The 23,186-nt window shown below is 32.2% G+C and overlaps 1 protein-coding gene across 5 annotated transcripts in view; it reads left to right on the forward strand.

The window, feature by feature from the left end:
- The window catches only part of LOC117181541 (etoposide-induced protein 2.4 homolog), a 40,832-nt gene extending 19,415 nt beyond the window's left edge, over positions 1 to 21,417 (forward strand). For 2 of the 5 annotated variants that reach the window (XM_033374338.1, XM_033374341.1), the window contains exons 2-6: positions 2,011 to 2,186; positions 3,206 to 3,461; positions 3,587 to 3,930; positions 11,585 to 11,659; positions 19,158 to 21,417. In XM_033374338.1, the coding sequence (XP_033230229.1) occupies positions 2,011 to 2,186; positions 3,206 to 3,461; positions 3,587 to 3,930; positions 11,585 to 11,659; positions 19,158 to 19,245 (939 nt within the window). In that variant the 3' untranslated portion in view covers positions 19,246 to 21,417. Of the gene's footprint in view, positions 1 to 1,278; positions 1,395 to 1,672; positions 1,942 to 2,010; positions 2,187 to 3,205; positions 3,462 to 3,586; positions 3,931 to 4,390; positions 4,562 to 11,584; positions 11,660 to 19,157 lie in introns of those variants that run through there. The other 3 variants (XM_033374339.1, XM_033374340.1, XM_033374342.1) reach the window with 3 other exon arrangements.
- Positions 21,418 to 23,186: the final 1,769 nt, after the last annotated feature.

The following is a 23,186-nucleotide window of genomic DNA, read 5'->3' on the forward strand; positions in this document are numbered from 1 at the left end:
TGTAATAGTATTGAAGATAATTTTTTTTCTTGGAAACTACTTTATAGCCACGCTTATGAAAATATTTAATTTTTGAAAAAGATAGAAGTTGTTAAGGCTTTGGAGAATAAATAAAAAAAAAATCGAAATTTTCTCGGAAAATTTGACGATACAGGAGCTTCTCAAAGTTGACCTATGTTCTCGACGTGCATTATTTCGGTGCTTTTCGGCAAATAAATGATGACAGTTCCTCACCACATTTTTGCACAATAACCATTAAGCATGAAATCGACGAAAAAATAAAGACACAATGGCATATAATATACAGTTTTTTTATACTATTTTTTTCTTTGAGATATTAACGCCCAAACTGACCGGACTACATGAAAAAATTAGAGAGTAATCTAGATAATTGAAATCATGTCTACTATAGCTCGAGTCTTTAAAACTATGCTTTTTACAAGAAAATAATCCAATTGATTTTGTTATATCTGTCTTTTTTCTTCAATTCAAATAAAGATTGGTTTATATTAAAAAAAAATTTATTTAATTTTAATACATACAAATGCACTTTTCTCAAACCAGTTTTTTGATCCTATACCAATTATTTAGATATTTATTTGATTTTAAACATTAAACAAATGCTTAAAAATATAACAAACAATAATCAATAAATACCTTGTGTGTTATAACTTACATTGCATTTTTTTAGATTATAATTATACTATGAAATTCAAAAATTATGAGTACATAATAATTGTGAAATATTCTCTGATATTTCAAAGTTTAGTTAATTTATTAAATTTTTTAAAAATATTTGCATTAAAAGCTTGGATGGGTAGTAATTACAAAAATAAAGAAAAATTGTGTATGTTATTTAAAAAATTACAGTTCATTCGCCTCATGTTTGAAAAATTATATTTTACAAAACTTGTCTCAACTCTTTTCGAATTTCCAGATAATCACTGTAACAAATTATTTTTGAACTCTGTGAGTCTTTCTATGATTATCAGAAAATAACTAAATTATTACTATATTTCACTAAATTTTCGGGAGGTGGGAATGGATATTTCGATATGTTGGTCGGTCGACGACAGATTGACGGAAGTTGTAAAAGAGGCTTTTCGAGCGGTTTCTATATATAAATGCAACGGCATGAACCAAGCCGGGTTATTTTATATATGGGGCGGGCTGAAGTCGCAGTCTGATTTCATTTGTTTGGCAACGGGGGGATTCTACCTTTTTTGACAGCCCATGAGATAGACATCACATGCAGTTGTTTACACTACCGACAGAAAGTTTGGGTGCATTTTCTTTCATCGTTTGAAAATTCATGTTTCACTTCAAAGACGATTATAGAAGATTAGAAAATTTCGCTTCAAATTCTCCTTTGTCGAAATTATTTTAATTAGAGGGTAAAATAGTATTTAACCTCCATTTTTATAAGGCGTTACGTCAAATTCCATGAGATATACAATGAAATATAAAGGAATCTGACGTTGCATCTTCTAATATATGAAGGTTGACGACGAATCAGTAAAGAGTTAAACTCAAGATGTACAAATGTTTAATTTGCTAAAAAACCATTTAATTTTGGAACTAAATATTTTTTCACTTATTCATTAAAATAATTTCAACTTAATCAAATTCGTTGTGAAATTTTCTAATCTTTCAAATGATTCCACTTACAAAGTCGTGGCCTTAGTTTCTGCACTGATATTCGTCTTCAAAGTAAAGTACACCACATCCTCGGTTGAAGATTCCGCGGTTTAGGAATGCCTAGAACTGATGGTCCACGCAGTTTATTAGCTCACGGGGCGAGAGACAATTGCCACTCATGTTTGAAAAACTTCTTACGTACGGACGGGCTCGATTGAGGATCAAGGCTACTTGCAGGCTACCCCAGACACTGTTCTTAAATCGCGGGTTCAGCGTATGAATTTCTGAAAGATCCAAGAAATTGTATACAATCTTTCTGTCGGTAGTGTGATTCTACTGAAAATTATTTGAAATTTTCTTTTTCAATTTCAGGGTATAATAAAAGCCATGTGCCGAGGCTTAAGCGACAGTTTGAAAGGTGCTGTAGTACTTTACAATTTGGATAAACAAATAAATGAGAAATTTAAGAAAACTTGTTTGAAATCAAATTCGAGAAGAACCACGAATCCTAGCAATCATAGCCCAAGCATGAATTCCAAAGAACCACGGTATAATAATTTTTGATAACCTCTATTAAACTTTGAAATATATACTTTATCTGCATATGCTTGAAAAAATAACGTAAAAGGTTGGATTTTTATATACTTGGATCGATGTTACAATCTTGAAAATATTATTATATCGAATTTTGCTTAACTTTGTAAAACCGCTGACAAATTTTGATGGATTTATGAATTGTATTTAAATAGATACTTGAAAGTATACTTTGATCCAATTTTGTCTTTATTTTTTTCCAGGTGTTAAAGCAGGGTGGCCGAAAAACTTCCCTTAAAATTCTCTGATTTTTCCCTGATCAAATTTTCATTTTCCCTGACCATTAACATTTAAATACCATACTTATAATGTTTTAAATTTTTTAACAAGAATTTTTTATAAATTAAATGAAACAAATAGTTTGAAAGAAGTCGGATCCCTGACTTTTGAAAGTATTTTGTCAAAATCCATGGGGAACAAAATTCTGCGTCTTTTCCAGGTTTTCCCAGGCTTCCGGCCACCCTGGTTAACGTAATAGCTATTTTCGATACAAGTGTGCCCAATTTTTATGTAAATGAAAAGACTTTTTGTTACGAATTTAAGTAAAAATGAAACCCCATTTTAATATTGTTCTAATTTTCTAAAGAACGGATAGTCGTGGTGTTTTATTTCATCAAACTTGCATTTGGATTGCGGTAATTTTTCGATTACTATTTTGTATATCAATTATATCAATGCTTCCGACAGAAAGTGTTTCATGTAACAAATAGTTCTGCACACAATTTCGCAAGCTTTCGAATAGAGGGGCTAAACACTTTAACTTTTTAGTGAACACCTAGATTTTGTAGGGGTTAAAACCTTGTCTTGAATGATTTCTTTTTAAGTCAGCGTTTTTATATTTTGTACAGTTATCTAAATATACAAATTTCTATGCGTTAATACCAAGGTACAATTATACAAATTTATATATGTTAGTATCGATAGTGTATATCAAAATACTTTTTCTCTAATGTTTTATACAATAAATTTGCAGAGAATCAACTATTCTCACACGAACGATGCAATGCTGTGGTCTCAATGGTGGATTTTTTTTAGGCAGTATTCTTATCCTCGAAAATATACTGTTCCCATGTTTAAAATATTTATTAACCATTGTATTTGGCCACTCGCCAGGCATGGGCACGAGTCTTTGGTCATGGATAAAACCATTTTTGACACTGACGTTCGGTACATTTTGGATACTACCTCTTTTTGTGCTCAGTAGGGTAATAAACAGCTTCTGGTTCCAGGTATGAATTAGTTTGATGAAATAAATAAACAGGATTTTTAGCATCTTCTGGATATTTAGGTACTCTTTAGTTTCTACTACTTCTAGAATAAATGAAAGTAATTTTATATGTATCTTTGACAATAGGACATAGCGGATAGTGCATACAGGTTTAGACAAGGTCGGCCCCATCATTTGCCTAGTGTGAGCATACTTGTGGCTGATATGTTGGTCAGTGTACTAGTTCAGGTGTTGTTTCTGGCCCAGGGTATGATCGTATCAAATATACCGCTACCAATGGTAGGTGACGTCCTTGCTCTCATCCACATGTGCCTTCTTTACTCACTTTATTCTTTCGAGTATAAATGGTTCAATATGGGTTGGGAACTGCATAGGCGACTTACATTTATCGAAGGCAACTGGCCGTATTTTATTGGATTCGGCTTGCCTCTAGCACTACTCACTAACTATTTTGACTCAATCATGATGAGGTAAATACACATATCCTCTTTATTTGAATTTCTTTCTTCTCATATTTTTAGCCCTTTGAGTTTCATCTGAAAAGTCTTACGAGCATGTGTGTGTGTGTGTGTGTGTGTGTGTGTCATCCACCTCAGTGCCGTGAGACGTGGCTATAGGCGTGTGTTACCGCTATTCTACGGTTCTGCTGGGCGCCGTTGTCAATTGTAGATGACAGTTGCTCCCAGTGGGACTCTGCGATGTTTATTTTACATACACACATCCACACACACACCCACGCACACTGTTTTCAACCAAATTTTAAAGACTTAAAACCAGCAAAATGTATACAAATTTTACATAAAACAGATAGCGTAATGTTCGAATGGAATTCAAATTTTGTACTGTATCATTTTATAGTCGATTTTAGAAATAAATTTGATCGGGGCATAGACTTACGCTACTATTGATAATATTTGACATTTTTTTCAGGGATGCTACTATTTTACCACTACAGTCGGACTTCAATTTAAGCTCGGGTTTGGTTGTCATCAGTTAAGGTGCTCCTAGCGTAAACATAAGGGTCATGTGAACCATTCCTTTGGAATTAAAACTGCATAGTGAAAAATAGTTTTATAAATTTGTTGCGTTTTTTTTTATAATGTGGATACAAGGGTAAATTAAATATTTAACGGAAATAAGGATGCCATTTTTTTAATATAAATGTTTGTCCTGCTTACGTACTTAAAACGTTTGCGGGCCATTGAGCATTTCGTTTAAAATGACAGCTTTTTCTTGAATGATTGGTCTGCGTACTGAATCACCCCATTCTCTCGCTTTCTTAAACCATTCGAAGACAGCACCATCGAGAAGCACATCACTATTTTGCAACTATGTATGCATAAGCGAACTCCTCGAAAAACACTGAGAGTGATCTGACGCACTTTGATTTAGTTATCCAGCTAGGCCGTTAGGGTATAACGTTTTATCGCTACGGTACTTTCTTTTCACGAATGACTGACGGCGAACGACCTCTCCTTTCGTACCGCGGCGCCTCTCAACCGTGGCGTGCCGTCAATTCTCGAAAGGCACAAATGGATTTGGCTGAAATTGAAGTTCGACTGTATTTTGAAACAATGTCACTATTGTGACTATTTTATAGTAATTGGTCGCTAATGTCACTATTTTATCACTTAAACTTTTTAAATATTTTCAAACTTCTTCGCTGATTGGCTAAATACTATGTCAACCATCTTAAATACAGAAATATAGGCTGGAAAATAGTCACAAAGGCTAATATATACAGAAATTAATCAAACATATTTTACATAAATTCGTCTATTCTTTACTTCTTAAGTTGCTTCCTAAATTCGATTGTTAAGATGTGAACAAATTCATATTTCAATTTACTTTTTAAATGTAAATCTTTCTAATGAAAGTCCTAATAAAGAAATCTGATATAATTACATTCAAATATAAAATTCGTAATATTGAAACTTCGACAAATATAGAATTGAATCATTCTAAAATAAATACACTACCGTCGGAAATTGTCAGTACGATGAGCGAAAGTACTATTAAAAATCACTGTTGACTTGAAAACGCGATTACTGGTTCAAACAAGAAGCGAGAAACTTAAAAAACGGTTAGAAAGCTTATTAAATTACGCATCAAATGAGCCGTAATAGAAATATTTTTTACTTTTTGAAGAGAATATAGCACGTGAAAAGCTTAAAAAATAAACTCGTAGCAAAAATCTCAAATTCATACCACACAATCTGCGAAGTATTATCTTGAATTTAAGCCAGTTAAATTAAAAAACCTTTATGGGTTCCCGAGATACGACTATAAATGTCCAATTCTCAAGTGTCAAGTTTCAGTCGATGATTACTGCTGTAACCCGCGAGAGCTGTGGTCGCCGAGAATTTCTCAGATATTTTTTCTCTAATTCTGCTCGTGCTGTGACTTATGATACTTAAGGGTGTTGGTTCAATCCAACTTTAAATTTTTTTAATAGTTACGGCACTGATTCCATATATATTTTTTCCGAAGGATTTGTGAACGAAAGAAAGAAAAATTTTCGAATATTCGGGGTTTTGCGAGATCCTCACGTCAGTAAAATGTTGAAAAATCAAAAAATTGGTTGGGAAAATGATCATTTTCCCGACAAATATGAATTGTGCGAAAGATAGAAACCAGCGGGTAGCAGACGGCATCATTTGAACGATTAGAATCTTTTGCAAATTTATTTTTTTACTCATAATTCTGACATAATAGAAGAATTCTAGAGATCAACGGCTCTTTCAAACGGCTCTTCCAAACGGCTCTTCCAAACGGCTCTTCCAAAGGGGAAAACCTCTTCTTGGACATTGACTTTTTGATGAGACTATCATCAATCGATATTAGCTCAAAAATAATAAGCCACTTGTCCCGGATTTTTTGGTCCCTTGTAAAAATTATTAGCGTTTGCAAATCACATTAACCAAGGGTGCAGAACCTGTACCGGTTCACGCGCATGAACTCCCATCAAGCTTCGCTGGTCCAGTGGAAAAGAGTCTGACTGCTAACCACGCTGTCGTGGGTTCGAATCTTTTTCTGAACTTTTTTTTTCGCATTGTAAACATGTCAAATGATAATTTTTAATGCTTACCCGGCGAATAAATTATTTGCTTGAAAAATAATACTGGGAAATAAATATCATGCAGACACTTTTCGTCCATGCGCGTGAACCGGTACAGGTTGTACACCCTTGGCTATTTATATCCCAGTAATATTTTTCAAACAAATAATTTATTCGTCGCGAAAGCATTAAAAATTATCATTTGACATGTTTACAATACAAAAAAAAAAGTTAATAAAAATATTCGAACCCACGGCAGCGCGGCTAGTAGTCAGACTCTTTTCCACTGGACCAGCGGAGCTCGATGGGAGTCCATGCGAGTGAACCGTTACAGGTTCTGCACCCTTGGCTAATATGATTTACAAGCGCTCATAGTTCTTACAAGGGACCAAAAAATCCGGGATACGTGTCTTATTATTTTTGAAGTAATATCGATTGATGATAGTCTTATCAAAAATTCAATGTCCCAGAAGAGGTTTTTCCCTTTGAGAATTGTAGTGTTGACCGTGGAGAATTGTAGTGTTGACCCACGGTCGAAAACGAAGGGCGCCCGATTCCGCGTATAGAGTGAAGGTGACAGCTAGCCTGGTGGTTGATTCCAATACAGTTACAAAAACACAGACAGGAAATTTCAGTTCTCCCTGCTTTTTACTCCATTTCGCAACGTAGTTCGCAAAATTTGGAGACACTATCATCAAGACCTGGCCCTTTAGAAGAGCCGTTGATCTCTAGAATTCTTCTACTACGTCAGAATTGTGAAGAAAAAAATAAATTAGCAAACGATTCTAATCGTTCAAATGCTGCCGTCTGCTATCCTCTGGTTCCTATCTTTCGCAAAATTCATATTTGTCGGGAAAATAATCATTTCGTCAACAAATTTTTTTATTTCTCAGCATTTTGTTGGTCCGAGGATCTCACAAAATCATAAGCATATCAAATTTTGAAATATTTACTGGTTCTAAAGATATGACAATAAATGTCTAAGCTAGTCATCGTCGAGTTTCAGTCGGCGATCACCATAGATGGTTAGACTTGCCATTAAAAAAAAATGAAATTCGGCAGAGACACGCTTGGACATGTTTAGTCGTATTTCGAGAACTCGTAAAGATTTATCAAGTTTCAATGGCTAAAATTAAAGAAAATACTTCAAAGACTGTGTGATATGAATTTCAGATTTTAGCTACAACTTTCCTAGGCCATGCCTTAAGCTGCAGTTGAGGTAGAAAATTCGAGAAATTCTTGCATTTTTTTTTTAATTCTTACGTGATATATTTTCTTCAGAAGGTCTGAAATATCTCTATTGAACCTCATCTACACATCATTTTATAAGCCTTTTCACGTTTCTTTAAAAAAGTTGCCCGCTTCTTTTCGGATCGAGTTTCAAAGTTAGCAGTGATTTTTAATTGTATAAGCGGCCTAGTATCACTATGACGGGATGTTTGGAATACGTGATGTTTATGGTTTAAAAATGTTCTTTGTCTTTTGCTGACTCAAGTCCCCGGGTCCATGACTCGGTCTCCGGGAATATGATTCAGTCTCTGTTCGGCTACAGTAAGACAAAATTGCATCTTCGTGATCCTATTAAATCAATCAATGTGATTGTTCAACTATAAAATAGTATTTTTTTCTTAAATCAGAAGTGGGAATATTCCCAAAAAGTGACAGAAAACGGCAAAATAAAACTTACAGTAAAAAAAAGAGAAATCAAGAAGTGAATTTCATGACATTGACTATGCAATCGGCAACCTCAGGAGGTAGCAGGAAGCGCAATGCTTCTTCAAGGTCTTATACGCTGCAAAGTTCTCCACCTGCGCGGCGTCGCCGTTCTTCGACTCCGGAAGGTAGCGCAGGTACGGCCGACCCAGTACCTGAGAGGAGTGGAAGTGATGTTTCTTCGTCAGAACCGATAATACAGTGAGTACTGTACTGGTATAATTTCAAAAACCTTTAATTGGAAAATTGGAAGAACGCGCGGAAATATATGGTTGCGATGACGCGTTCATATGTCCCCTAGTGACAAATAAACTGAAAGGTAGCGCGGAGACCTAGTATAAAACGTTATCCAGTATTCCAAAAAACTCTGAACTTCAGCAAATGCGAATTTTTGAAAACTGAGATAACCTATTTGGGGTAAAAAGTTCGAGACGGAACGATTGGACCTAGTGACCAGAAGATAGAATGGATCGAGAAATTCCCAGCGCCTAACCAATTTCCATAAATTCTGGGACTTGTAGGCCATTTCCATAAATTTGTGGAAGGCTTTGCAGAAAAGTCAAGACCATAAACAGCTTTTTTACAAAAGGGTCAGCAATGGGCCTGAACGGAGGCTCAACAGACTTCATTCCAAGCGATAGGCTACGAATAAGCGTGCGTAGTATCAACGAGGTGGCATGACAAAATCAATTTTAAACGAACATTTGTTTTCTGTTTGCAGTGCTTCATCCATTGGCGGTATTGAACTTGACCCTTTTTCTTTCTCAAAGTATCCCTTAGTAGTCAGGATGGCCGAATGTGAGTGTCATAGTATCACTATGGCTAGATGTTTGGAATACGTGATATTTATGGTTTAAAAATGTTCTGCGTCTTTTGTAGGCTCAAGTCCCCGGGTCCATGGCTCGGTCCCCGAGCATATGATTCAGTCTCTGTTCGGCTACAGAAAGAGCAGATTGCATCTCCGTGATCCTATTAAATCAAAAATGTGATTGTTTAACTATAAAATATTAGTTGTTTCCTACAATAGTATTTTCGCTGATCGTACGTAGAATTTCCAACGATAGTTTAAGTTTCAAATTTAAAAATATTTAAATATCTATGTCTTCAAGAATAAACAATGCTAAATAAATGCATTCATCTTTTATTGATATACAAAATTTCGAAGTTTTCTGTTTTGAAAATAGTGTTGATTTGAAATTCTTTCCAATTTATAAGAATTTAAATATAAATTATTCGAATTTAGCAAAGAATGCAGTTAAAATATAACGGAACGCAAAATTGAAATTTTCGACTTTGCAAGGAGTTAAGTTTAAATTTTCAAAACAAATATTTTACACGTATATCGATCATTCCATTGAAGAACAATAATATATGGGCGACCGTAAAATTGGGAGCTAATTTATTTAATAAATAATTCAATGCATTTAGATATTTCTGGGATTTAAAAACATTTCAAAATTAAACATATTTCTGCTTGGAGCAAAGATCCGCGCACAAAATGTATGAAAAAGGCTTTTTGGTCAAAGTTCAGCCAAATTCGAATTGCTGATGCGTTAGGTGATGCTTATCAAAAGTCGTAATGAGACAATTTCATTTTATGTATGAGTTATTCTTCATTAATGATATCAAGGTAACAAAAAATCGAAGTAACGCTTCTATAAATTGATTTAAAAATAATTCACACAATAAAATATTTTAGAAACTCAAATACCTCCATAGAATACAAAATTATGCATAAAATTTTATGTTCATTATTCACAATACTGTTTTGTTCCATATTTGTATACCTTACGAATGCAAAAAGAACTAATTTCGTTTAATAAATCTATTTCATTTGCGTAAATATAATTTGCAAACTCATGGGATTTTACACTAGATATAAGAAATTTGAAGATGCTTATTATTTTATGCTTTTTTCTATGCGTATAGCGTTTCATCTAATTTTCTACTTAGAAATAACAAAAAAGATGTCAAATTGGAGTTCTTCATTTACAAATTTTACTCTATATTCCTAAAAAAAAATTCGAAATTTCATACGACTTTGTCATTTATGCGATTTAAAAAAAAACATTTAGGTCGATTCGAGGCCTGCGAATACGATTTTTAAAAATTTCTTATCGCACTTTTGCTACTATTCAAATTGTATGACACTATTGGCACTATTTTTGATATCCGAAGTGAGTGCGAGTCCTTTTGTAGTTATAGTTTATAGTTCTCCATAAATGACTTTCGTGTTTCATTTTGGAAAGTTAACATATTCGCGAGAAAATGCACTTTAAAGAAACTCGCAACTTTTCCCCTAAACCTTCATTAAAAGTTTCACACATACGTAATTTCAATTAATTAAAGTAATTAAAAAAAACTAAGCAAATCCCGTCGCAAAATTCGAACTATGAGTATCTAAATTTTAATAAAATATAATTATGTGCAAAGCCACGGACGCTCTTTTCAGGGGTCACAGTCCCTTATTCCCCTTTTTTCTCCTTTCCACCTATTTTTCTCAAAGTCCCCTCTAATCCCTATATTTTTTAATTTTGTCCCCTTTTTCCTATTTTTTCCTATTTTTTTTTACAGAAACGTATGATACTCAAAAATGAGCGCGACACTACTTATACATCTACTAGCATGCGCAACTAGCAATCTATAATTTATATTTTCTGGAGGACTGTTAGTGCTGTGATCTCTATCTCTTTTACATACTCTTATGGATTTTCGGCCTGCACTGCACTGCACTGCTCCGACGGACAGGTGTAAATATACCATGATGCGAAATAATTACTTAAAATTAAATTAATATTCATATTAATATATTAACATTAATACAAATTAAATTAAAATTAAAATAATGAAAGAAATTATGGGTAGCTTAGAGAAACTACGATCCAATGGAAAAAAATTGTCCGCGATTTACGCAAAAAATAGATAAAAGAAAATCTAAAATGATTGAATCAAAAGTGTGGCGAAGTAAAAAAAAGTATCTCATACTTAAATCACATATCTTGGTTCCTATAATCTGAAATTTAATATAATATTGTACTTTTATTCCTAATACAATTTGTGGTGTCTTATAAGACTGTTATATTCAACTTTTTTCATTGCGCTGGTATTTTTAAGAGAAGAAAAAGCCCTTCTTTTTTTTAAAGAATCTCCTCTTCTTTACGAAAAATCACCTATTTTCCCTCCAATCGAAGTACAACGCCAATGCGCGAATCTTTTTCCATTGTTCCTAACAAGGAGAATGATACTTTGGCAGACCCCCCCCCCCCTGAATGTATCACGTATCACTTATTTTATAAATTATCTGTATGCAGTCTGCGGCTGATTTCAGTTTTTAATGAATTAATCATTTTTAGTGGATGTGTGTTTTCCATTCTATTCCCGCTGTTCATAATTAGCGGGAATGAAGCAGAGCCAGTGACTGGAGTTTGGTAAGTTTTGGATTTTTCTAAGGATTTATGGATGATTAAATAAGAAAGTTTGATTTTATGCGACAGGATACCCACTAACGATTTTGATGTTCGCTAGATTTTAAAAATTCAGAAGACTTAGTATTCAAAATAATTCTAAATAAATGCACAAGAATTACAAAAATTAACAAGAATTTTAAAAAAATCAAAAGAATTATAAAATAATCACGGTAATTATATCGGAGTACTGTTAAGGGTGTTGGTTCAATCCGACTTTCAATTTTTTTTAATAGTTACGGCACTGATTCCATATATATTTTTTCCGAAGGATTTGTGAACAAAAGAAGGAAAACTTGTCGAATATCAGAGGTTTTGTGAGATCCTCGGATCCATAAAATGTTGAAAAATAAACAAATTTGTTGAGGAAATAATTATTTTCCCGACAAATATGAATTTTGCGAAAGATAGAAACCAGCGGGTAGCAGACGGCAGCATTTGAAAGATTAAAATCATTTGATAGTTTATTTTTTTACTCACAATTCTGACATAATAGAAGAATTCTAGAGATTCACGGCTCTTCCGAAGGACCAGGACTTGAAGATGGTGTCCCCAAATTTTGCGAAATACGTTGCGAAATGGAGCAAAAAGCAGAGAGAACTGACATGTCCTGTATGTGAATTTTTAACTGTATTTGTGATCAACCACCAGGCTAGATGTTACCTTCACTCTATACGCGGAATCGGGCGCCCTTCAAGTTTTTGATGAGACTATCATCAATCGATATTACTTCAAAAATAATGAGCCACTTGTCCCGGATTTTTTGGTCCCTTGTAAGAATTATTAGCGTTTGCAAATCACATTAACCAAGGGTGCAGAACGTGTACCGGTTCACGCGCATGAACTCCCATCAAGCTTCGCTGGTCCAGTGGAAAAGAGTCTGACTGCTAACCACGCTGTCGTGGGTTCGAATCTTTTTCTGAACTTTTTTTTTCGCATTGTAAACATGTCAAATGATAATTTTTAATGCTTACCCGGCGAATAAATTATTGGCTTGAAAAATAATACTGGGAAATAAATAGCCAAGAGTGCAGAACCTGTACTGGTTCACGCGCATGGACTCCCATCAAGATCCGTTGATCCAGTGGAAAAGAGTCTGACAGGTAACCACGTTCTCGTGGGTTCGAATCTTTTTCTCAACTTTTTTTTTCGTATTGTAAACATGCCAAATAATAATTTTTAATACTTTCCCGGCGAATAAATTATTTGCTTGTACGTTAGCGGAAGCAAGCGAAATCCTCCTATTAGAGAAGGGTACGTGGTAGATACTGTATTGGTCAGTGCCGTAACTTTACTCATATTTTACTTAAATAAAAATGCATTCATAAACTTACAATTTCAAAAAATGTTTTCAATGTTTCAACTGTAGATGTGATAAAATTGGCAATTTAGAACAAACAATTTTACAAACTGATAAATTTGTAATTTATATTTTAAAATTATAAATCTGGAAAATTTTATGTGTAATATCGAAATTTCAAGTCGGGGGCCTTGATAAACTTTCGATTTATAAATAAATTTTCAGAGGGCCTACTTTCAAAGTTTTTCGAATTCTAAATTTGTAATTTTCAAAATTGTTCCTGGGTAACTTAATAAATTTATAATTTATAACCCAGTTATAATTTCAAACTGGGTAAATTCACAAATTTACATACAATCATAAATTGCTTTCTTTATCCAATTTATGCGTTTGCAGATGTTATTTGCAAAAAAAGTCCATTTCTTTGGCTGATTCTCATTTCTTCCGTCGCTGCAGTGAACAGTGCCTCAGCCAGCTACGTGATAATCCATGAAGATTATCACCCGCAAAAATGTAAAAAAAATTACGATTATACAAATAAATTATTCGAAAAGTGTCTGCATGATATTTATTTCCCAGTAGTATTTTTTAGACAAATAATTTATTCGCCGGGGAAGCATTATTTGACATGTTTACAATATGAAAAAAAAGTTGAGAAAAATAATCGAACCCACGACGGCGTGGTTACCTGTCAGACTCTTTTGCCAATGGACCAACGGAACTTGATGGGAGTTTACAATAAGAAAAAAAAAGTTGAGAAAAAGATTCGAACCCGCGGCTGCTAACCACGCTGTCGTGGGTTCGAATCTTTTTCTCAACTTTTTTTTTCGCATTGTAAACATGTATATGATAATTTTTAATGCTTCCCCGGCGAATAAATTATTTGCTTGAAAAATATTACTGGGAAATAAATATCATGCAGACACTTTTCGTCCATGCGCGTGAACCGATACATATTCTACACCCTTGGCTATTTATTTCCCAGTAATATTTTTCAGACAAATAATTTATTCGTCTCGGAAGCATTAAAAATTATTACTTGACATGTTTACAATACGAAAAAAAAAGTTGAGAAAAATATTCGAACCCACGGCAGCGTGGCTAGCAGTCAGACTCTTTTCCACTGGACCAGCGGAGCTTGATGGGAGTCCATGCGCGCAAACCGGTACAGGTTCTGCACCCTTGGTTAATGTGATTTACAAGCGCTCATAGTTCTAACAAGGGACCAAAAAATCCGGGACACTTGTCTTATTATTTTTGAAGTAATATCGATTGATGATAGTCTCATCAAAAAGTCAATGTCCCAGAAGAGGTTTTCCCCTTTGAGAATTGCAGTGTTGACCCACGGTCGATAACGAAGGGTGCCCCGATTCCGCGTATAGAGTGAAGGTAACGTCTAGTCTGGTGGTTGATCACAAATACAGTTTCAAAAAAACAGGCATGACAGGTCAGTTCTCTCTGCTTTTTGCTCCATTTCGCAACGCATTTCGCAAAATTTGGGGACACCATCTTCAAGATCTGGCCCTTTGGAAGAGCCGTTAATCTCTAGAATTCTTCTATTGTGTTAGAATTGTGAGTAAAAAAATAAATTAGCAAACGATTCTAATCTTTCAAATGCTGTCGTGTGCTACCCGCTGGTTTCTATCTTTCGCAAAATTCATATTTGTCGGGAAAATAATCATTTCCTCAATAAATTTTTTGATTTTTCAACATTTTATTGATCCGAGGATCTCGGAAAACCCCGGATATTCGACAAGTTTTCCTTCTTTCGTCCACAAATCCGTCGGAAATAATATATATGGAATCAGTGCCGTACCTATTTAAAAAAAAATTCAAAGTCGGATTGAACCAACAACCTTAAGCTAATATTCTAAATTCAAGATGCCTTTGCTAAGACATGGGAAATTAAAATATAGCCAATATATCAATACGGTAACATATGTCCCCATATCAAAATTAACAAACTAAAATTGCAAGATTAAATTTGATTTATTTCTATTAATTTACATTTAATTATATTGATTTACATTGAATTACGGAACTCGCCAACATTTGTTTTACGTTTTCTCTAAATGTGTTTTATCCAAGTGTCTTTTGACCTTCACTTTTTTTCCAACTTTAGAAGTACTGACCGATCATTTTAGAACCAAGATGGTCGCCCTTTGTTTGAAATGGTGGTTTTTCTTAACTCCATACTTGTCATAACGGCTCTTTTTAAATTAATATTCTTTAAGGTGGTAAAACAAATTGTTTTTCAAATTTCCATGCATTTCGCCCGGAAATTTGTTTAAATCCACTCAAAAATAAATCCATTCCTTTTTGTTAAAAAAAGGAGTTAATCTGAGGTAGCGCAAGTCCCATGAAGTTTAATACATATTTGCTATAAGAAAAAAATATGTTTTTGTAAATTTTATTTAGAATCGTCATTATTAGCTGAATCGAATTGAAACTCAACAATTTATTATTGCTTTTGAGCAATTTTCTCCTAGAATCGAGTAACAATTTCGCGGTTTGTTAAAAAATGTTCCACTTTTTGTCAAATTTTTATTTAGAGTGAGGTAAGTAATTAATTAAAGTTAACAAAATTAACTGTTCAAACAATTTATTATTGTTGTTAATAATATTCAATTTGAATAATGCCATAAAGTTGCGGGTTTTTTTCTAAAATTTTCAACCGTTTGTCTACTTTTCACTAAGAGTGAGTTAATAATTAATTCAAGTTATAAAAAATAATTTATCGAATTATTACTGTTTATAACATAACTATCTTCTTTATTAATGCTAGATAGTTGTGATTTCTTCTGAAATTGTTTAATTTGACAATTTTTTTATTTAAAAAATAGATAATTTATGCAAGTTAACAAACATGCTTATTTAAACAATTGATTATTGTTTAAAACACTTCTCTTACAGTAATGTTAGAAAGTTGCCTTTTTTATGAAATCTTTAGTTTTGGTTTGACTTCATAGTTATGAACAAATATTAAGTGAACCTCAGTTAAAATAATTTTTTAAGTAGTATTGTATTTTTTAAGTGAATTATTTTTGCTCTTTTCTCAATGTTTAAAAAAATTCTTTGAAACAAAAAAGCTGTCTTACACAAGAGACAAGAATAAAAAATGGAATAATTGGAAGTAAGTGGGAGGACTAGATCTTTAAATGACCTGTGAATGTTTTGTTATAAATTACAACATGTACTTTATTGCAAAGAGTAAAAGAAAAACTTGGAATTGCAGATATTTTAATATTACCCCCGCGCCCCTGCTTCGCTGGAGAAAACACGTCTCTTCAATGATAATATACATATATCAAGATTAAAAAGACTTCAAACAAATAATTCATTGATTAAAACATCTTACGGGACAAAGTAGACTCACTGCAGTCAGAAAATTGCTTCCGGTACTCTGTTACCATTTGCGGTGAATATTGTTTCTGATTTCCTTTAGTAAGAAGGAAATTAAAGTCCGATATCAATTTTACAAATAAATGTTTCATTTAATAAAATTATATTCACAAAAAAGAAAGAGATGGTTTAAAATATGATTATCTCTGAGTTTTCTTTATTATTTGTTCATAACTAAAAAAACCAATTAAAGTTAAACATTTCCAAAAAAATTAAAATTGTTGAAATAAGCATGTTTGTTAGCTTGTATCAAATATTACCTCACTGAGTGAAAAATGAACAAAAAGTTAAAAAGTTCAGAAAAGCACGAAACTTCTTAGTACTTTTTTCAGAAAAATTGTTATAAACAATAATAAATTCTTTAAACAACCATATTTGTTAACTTGCATCATGAATTATTTGATTAATTAAAAAGTGGGTTAAAAGTTGAGAAATTCAGAAGAATCCGCAACTGTCTATCATGAATAAAGAAGATAGTTATAAACAATAATAATTTGTTTAAATAATGTTTCCCAAATTTAAATATTTATTAACTCCCTCCAAGTGAAAAATAGACAAGTGGTTGAAAATTTCAGAAAACCCCGCAACTTTCTGGCATTATTCAAATTGAATATTATTGAACATAATAATAAATTGTTTAAACAATTAATTTCTTGAACTTTAATTAATTATTTACTCCCTATAATTTAAAATTGGACAAAAAGTGGAAATTTTTTGAAAAAAATGCAATTTTCTAGCATTCTTCTAAGAGAATATTGTCAACAATTATAATAAATTGTTTAAACAACTATTTTGTTAACAATAATGAAGTATTACATCACTCTGATTGAAAATTAAACAAAAAGTGGACAATTTTTTAAGAAAAAACGACTTTCCTTCTCTATTCTAAGGGAAAATGGCTAAAAACAATAATATGTTTTTGTATTTCGATGTACGAGAAAATTCAGCCCAAAGTTCAGGAGGGAAATTCGAATTGCTTGCTCCGTAAGTTTTCCAAATATAATCGCAAATTTTATGAACTCGTTCATCTTCTGGCTTGATAGGCATGAGGTCTTCAACGAAACATTTAACTACGTCTATGGGATCTAAAAAAGAAAGACCAAAGAAGTTTTTTAAGAAAGAACCTATTTCCGAATTAACATTTTCGTATTCAGCACTCAAGCCGAATTCCTTAATTTTCCTCCACCAACTTTGACCTAAATAAAATCGACAAAATTTGATAATAATTTGATTGTCCATTGCTTTACGTATACCTGAATGAATACGAATTTCGAAGTCTACATAAACAATTTTCTGCTTATACGGAAGGAAAAATTGAAACTAGTTAAGTCAACCATCAACAATTTTCCTCCTGCCTACCGCTCTTGAACAACGGCAAGCGGAGAAGGTAGTAGCATGGAGCGGGAAGGCACCACCCGATGTGTTTTACTGACCGAGCCGTAACTCGACCCCAACCCTTCTTCACACCTTCTTAAAGGGACTCAGAGGAAGAAATTAAATAAATTTAATCAGAAAATACATAAAAAATAAATATCTATTGTAGTTTTATTTTAAAAATTTTATCATTAGTTACCAGCGACTTTTTGATTTATAAACCAATATACATTAAATTAATAATTATTATTGAATAATTAAAATAATTGATATTTAAAAAATAATGAAAATTATTATTATTATTAATAAAGTATAATAAGAAAAATTAATAAAAATTTGAAATATTCAGAATAACAATAATAGATTAATGATAATTAAAATCAAATTAATTAAAATTTACCATTTGTTATTATTAATTAATAATTGAATAATTATTAAATTTTTAATAAATAAATCATCAATTCATTCATAATTAATTAACAATTAAAATTAAAAATGATAAATAAAATCAAATTAGGTCAAACTTACAATTTTTTATCATCAATTAATAATGATTAATTATTAAATAATAATGATTGATAATTAGTTAATTATAAAATATCCATTAATTATAATTATTTATGACTAATTTATTCAATCATTCATTTATCACGTTGTGTCAATTGAATTTTACATTTCGTAAGAGATTCTGCGGTTGCTCTTTATCACAAGTAATGCTGTGAATACAGAAGGTTTAGGTATGGCGGTTGTTGAGGACTTAGGCGAGCCTCGAGCTTTAACAAAGGAACAGGTCAAGTTGGCAAAGTGTACCCTAATGAGGGTGTTATTTAAAAAGTAATTATTTATTTATCTTCTATGGCTAATTGTGAAGAGGCATGTGTGTTTCAAATAGATTCAGCTAATATTGACGATTCTGGATAAAAGTGACAAAAACATATTTTTTCTTATAGAAAATACGTGTTGAAACTTCATGGGGCTTGCGCTACCTTTTAATGTCATTTTTTCAAAATAAAAAATAGAGTTATTTGATCGTGGATTCGAACATATTTCCGGGCGATATGAATAAAAATTCGAGAAAATACCAATTCATTTTTGGACCACTCATACAATTTAAAAATTTAAATTGGGACAACTAAGCTGTGGACAATTAAGGCTCTGCGCGATATAGAAAAAGGAGATATAGATTTTATTATTTCGCTAAAGTGGCGGGGGAGAATCTGACCTTTGCTCCACTCTCGCGAAATAATTATATATCTAAAGTTTGACATCTATTATTAGTAGTAGATTTAGTGTAAAAATTGCATCTGTAACGAAATATTCTTTGAGCATGATTTTTAACTCATTAAATTGTACTTATAAGATCGTAATTAAAACTTTGTTTTTCAGTGACTATCCTTTAAAACTATTTTCGCCTGTGATCGCAATCGCTAATACGCTTTTTACCAAAACAATGGGTCCAGCCAGGAGGCCGTGACAACTGAAGAAGTCAACTATTCTCAATACTAGCTAAAGGAAGAAACATTCTGAAATGTTGAGGATTCCCTAAGGTGTAGACTTGAACATGTTTTGGATGTATCGACATTTTGTTAAATTATGACGGTTAGATATTTCTCGTTGATGCTTCCTTCAGTTTGAAAAGGAGATTTTTGAAGTTTATTGTTCTCTCTGTATGCAATTCGTATGTTACTAATTGAAATTTTCGGTCCAACTTTATTATTTTGATATACGTTTTCTAAATACATACATTTTATTTTCTAAAACGAAAAATGACTCGAAAACTGCTGAAAACTTTTTAATTGCCCCGAACTTAATATTTAACGTATAAACTTCATAGTTCAAAATCCGATATATATATGTATGTACGTATATTAAGCTTTGTAATATTCTGAAATTCAGAATAAAACTATGAAATTAATTTTTTTAATGACCATAGGAAGATTAAAATGTATTTAATAGATTGAACTATATTTTTAACTCTATGGATCACTTTTTTGTACAGAAATCGTATAATTGAACGTAATAAATTCATTTAGTTTTTGTGTGCCTTAACATTTTTTGGACAAATTAAAGATTGATCATGCGCTTAACTTGTCATTTAATGTGCAATATACTCTCGAGAAAAATCCTATTTTCGGTTCAATTTTTCTTAAAAATTAAGTTGGTTTCTTCCTAATTTGGAACATCCTAAAAAAGCGCTAAAGGAACTTATTTTTAGCTATAAAAAGAATTAAGATTTTAAGAAAGCACTATTATTCCCATAATGATGCAATTTTCATATCCAGCTTCGACGCTTAAGGATTGTTAGTTAAACAGAGAACCTCGCTTTTTGTACAGATTGACATCGTAGCCAAGAATTTTCCATTTCTCATTATTGTTCATCAAATAATTATACAGTCTTATATAGACCTTTTAAATGTTTAAATGGGGATCTAAAAACTTAAAAACCTGTGTTGAATAATATTTGTTTACAACTTATACCTATAAAAATCCTATGTGAAAATCATAAAATTGAAGGTGTTAAAGTAAAATGTGCTTTGAAAAAACAGTTTTATTCTCAGAATCCACGTTGATGGTTTTAGATCTCTATCATGGCGATTTTATTTTATGTGAACAGTCGTAATATTTCACTAGTCAATTAATATATTTTCCGCAGACTTGCATGCCGTAAATAGATATTTTGTGTTCATTTCTATCGAACAGTTCTGCACAAAGTGTAAGGTTAAATGTTGAATTTGTAACGTGCGATTGTCGATGCTACTAATGCGAAGCAGAAGATAGCCAATAGAGAGACTGTGATTAGTCGATAACAATTGAAATGTCAAGATTGTAACTTAACCTTATTTCCGATCTTTACGCAAGAGCTGCATTTTTACAAGAGTAAAAATGTAGAACTTTTGTAAAATCAATTTTATATATCGATTGGATAGTAACTAATGTTTAAAACCCCATTGAGTTACGAGTTGCCGCGTAATGTGTTCAAAATGATTGGAAATCAGCTACGACACGAGACTGCGTTTGTCAAACGTGCAATATCAGGTTTCTATATTGTTTTAACTTTATTTACTTCAAAAAGTTTCGGGATTTCAAAGCACTTTTTGTGCATTTGAAATAGGAGCAGACATAATATTTTGGTGATCAGATTTTTACAACTCGCGCGCCTTATTTAATACAGTTAGAGGAGGCTGTTTATATCATACAGAATGTAATCGATGGGAAGACTTGGGGCGCAGTTCCATGAAGGTAGATTAGTAGAATAGTGGAACAGTTTTTACCAGTGAGGTGATTGATAAAGCTATTAGTAAAATAGTGGAACAATTTCGATCAGTGAGGTAACTGCTAAAGCTTTTGCAGACACCCTATTGGTCAAGACTCTTCCTATATTCTACTAATCTGCCTTCATGGGACTGCACCCTGAGTACTGCCAACTTAAAACTTGTAGAATACTCGTACTTTCGAATTTCTAAAAGGCGTCAGAAATTACAGAGATTTTATCAATTGAAATGTGGGTTGTGTATCGTGTAAACAACTTCGGTTAACTGTACAGCAGTTTGAATACGGTATAGAATTTGGTATCAGTTTGTGGCGAGGGGCTATTTATAGTAAATTATACATGTAATATACGATATAAATGTTTTATATACTGTGATGCCTCTTCTGTTCTCATTTCTTACGTAACTCTGACAAATGTTTTTAGACCAATTCCATGCGAATGAGATGAGACCATAGGCCAGTCAGTGGAGAAAAAATCTCATATTAAATGTAATATTTTTAAAACTTTGCAGTTACATAAAACGTACTTCCTTAATGAACAAAGTGTATTTAAAACCCCGTTAGAATTCGGGAACATATATATTTAAAAAATTATATTTTATTCAATAAACGCTCAAAAAAAATTTAATATTTCTGCTAATGAAATAGTACACAGAATTTAGTTCTCTAATACGAAGTTTAAATTTGCAACCAATTTGAAGGTCCAGAACATGTTGTTTATACACAAGCTCCACCCTTTTTTAGAATTGAAGGGGAAAAAGTACATAGATACTTCAAAAAATTATGAAAATTCTACACAAATTTACTTTGAAAATAGGTTCAAAAACATTTAAAAATATTAGTTCTTTGTATAGTTAGTAACATTTCATAAATGGAATCACTAATATTCTTAAAAGTTTTTGAATCTATTTTTAAAGTAGATTTTCGGAATTTATTGAAGTATCTTTGTCATTTTTTATTTCTTGAAAACATCGAAATTAGACGTTTTTTCATATTATTTACATTTTAATCAAATAAAAATATTGCTTTCAAAATGAAAATTTTACCTAATGCCGAATTTACAAAGTAAAAAATAGCAAAGAATTAAAAAATTAGTATTATTGTAGTCGTGATGTTTTTGTAGATGAAACAAGAAAGGATATGTGGAAAACATTTTTTTTTATTTTAAATAAATTTGTCATTAGCCAGATCCCGCCAATATTCACCAGTTTTGTAATTTCCGGCTAATTATCAATGTGGAAAATTGTACAATACCTAGAACAGTTGCTAGGCAACTTGATTAGCTTGGAATTTATAAATAAATTTGCAGAGAGCCTAATTTCCAAATATGATAGTTTTGTAATGTATTGCTGGGCAAATTGATCAATTTGTAATTTCTAATTAAAAGCCAATATTCGCCAGTTTTGTAATTTCGAAATAATGATCCATGTGGAAAATTGTACAATACCTAGAACAGTTGCTAGGCAACTTTATTAGCTTGGAATTTATAAATAAATTTGCAGAAGGCCTACTTTGCAAATCTGATAGTTTTGTAATGTATTGCTGTGTAAGTATATAAATTAAAAATTTATAATAAAAAGTCAATATTCGCCAGTTTGGTAATTTTGGAATAATTATCTTTGTGGAAAATTGAACAATATCCAGAATAGTTGTTAAGCGACTTGATAAGCTTCGAATTTATAAATAAATTTGCAGGGGGCCTAATTCACAAATTTGATAGTTTTGTAATGTATTGGTAGGTAACTTGATAAATTTACTATTTATAAAGAAAAGTCAATATTCGTCAGTTTTGTAATTTTGGAATAATTATCAATGTGGAAAATTGTTCAATATCCAGAATAGTTGTTAGGTAACTTGATTAGCTTGGAATTTATAAATAAATTTGCAGAGGGCCTTATTTCCAAATTTGATAGTTTTGAAATGTATTGCTGGGTAACTCTTATTTGACATTGACTTTTTGATGAGACTATCATCAATCGATAGTACATCAAAAATAATAATACACATGTCCCCGATTTTTTGGTCCATTGTAAGAACTTTAAGCGTTTGTAAATCACATTAGCCAAGGGTGCTAAAGCTCTACCGGTTCGCACGCATGTACTTCCATCAAGTTCTGCGCCGATCCAGTGGTAAAGAGCCGTGCTG

Source organism: Belonocnema kinseyi, chromosome 10 (genome assembly GCF_010883055.1).
Source record: "Belonocnema kinseyi isolate 2016_QV_RU_SX_M_011 chromosome 10, B_treatae_v1, whole genome shotgun sequence".
NCBI classification, from domain to species: Eukaryota; Metazoa; Arthropoda; class Insecta; order Hymenoptera; family Cynipidae; genus Belonocnema; species Belonocnema kinseyi.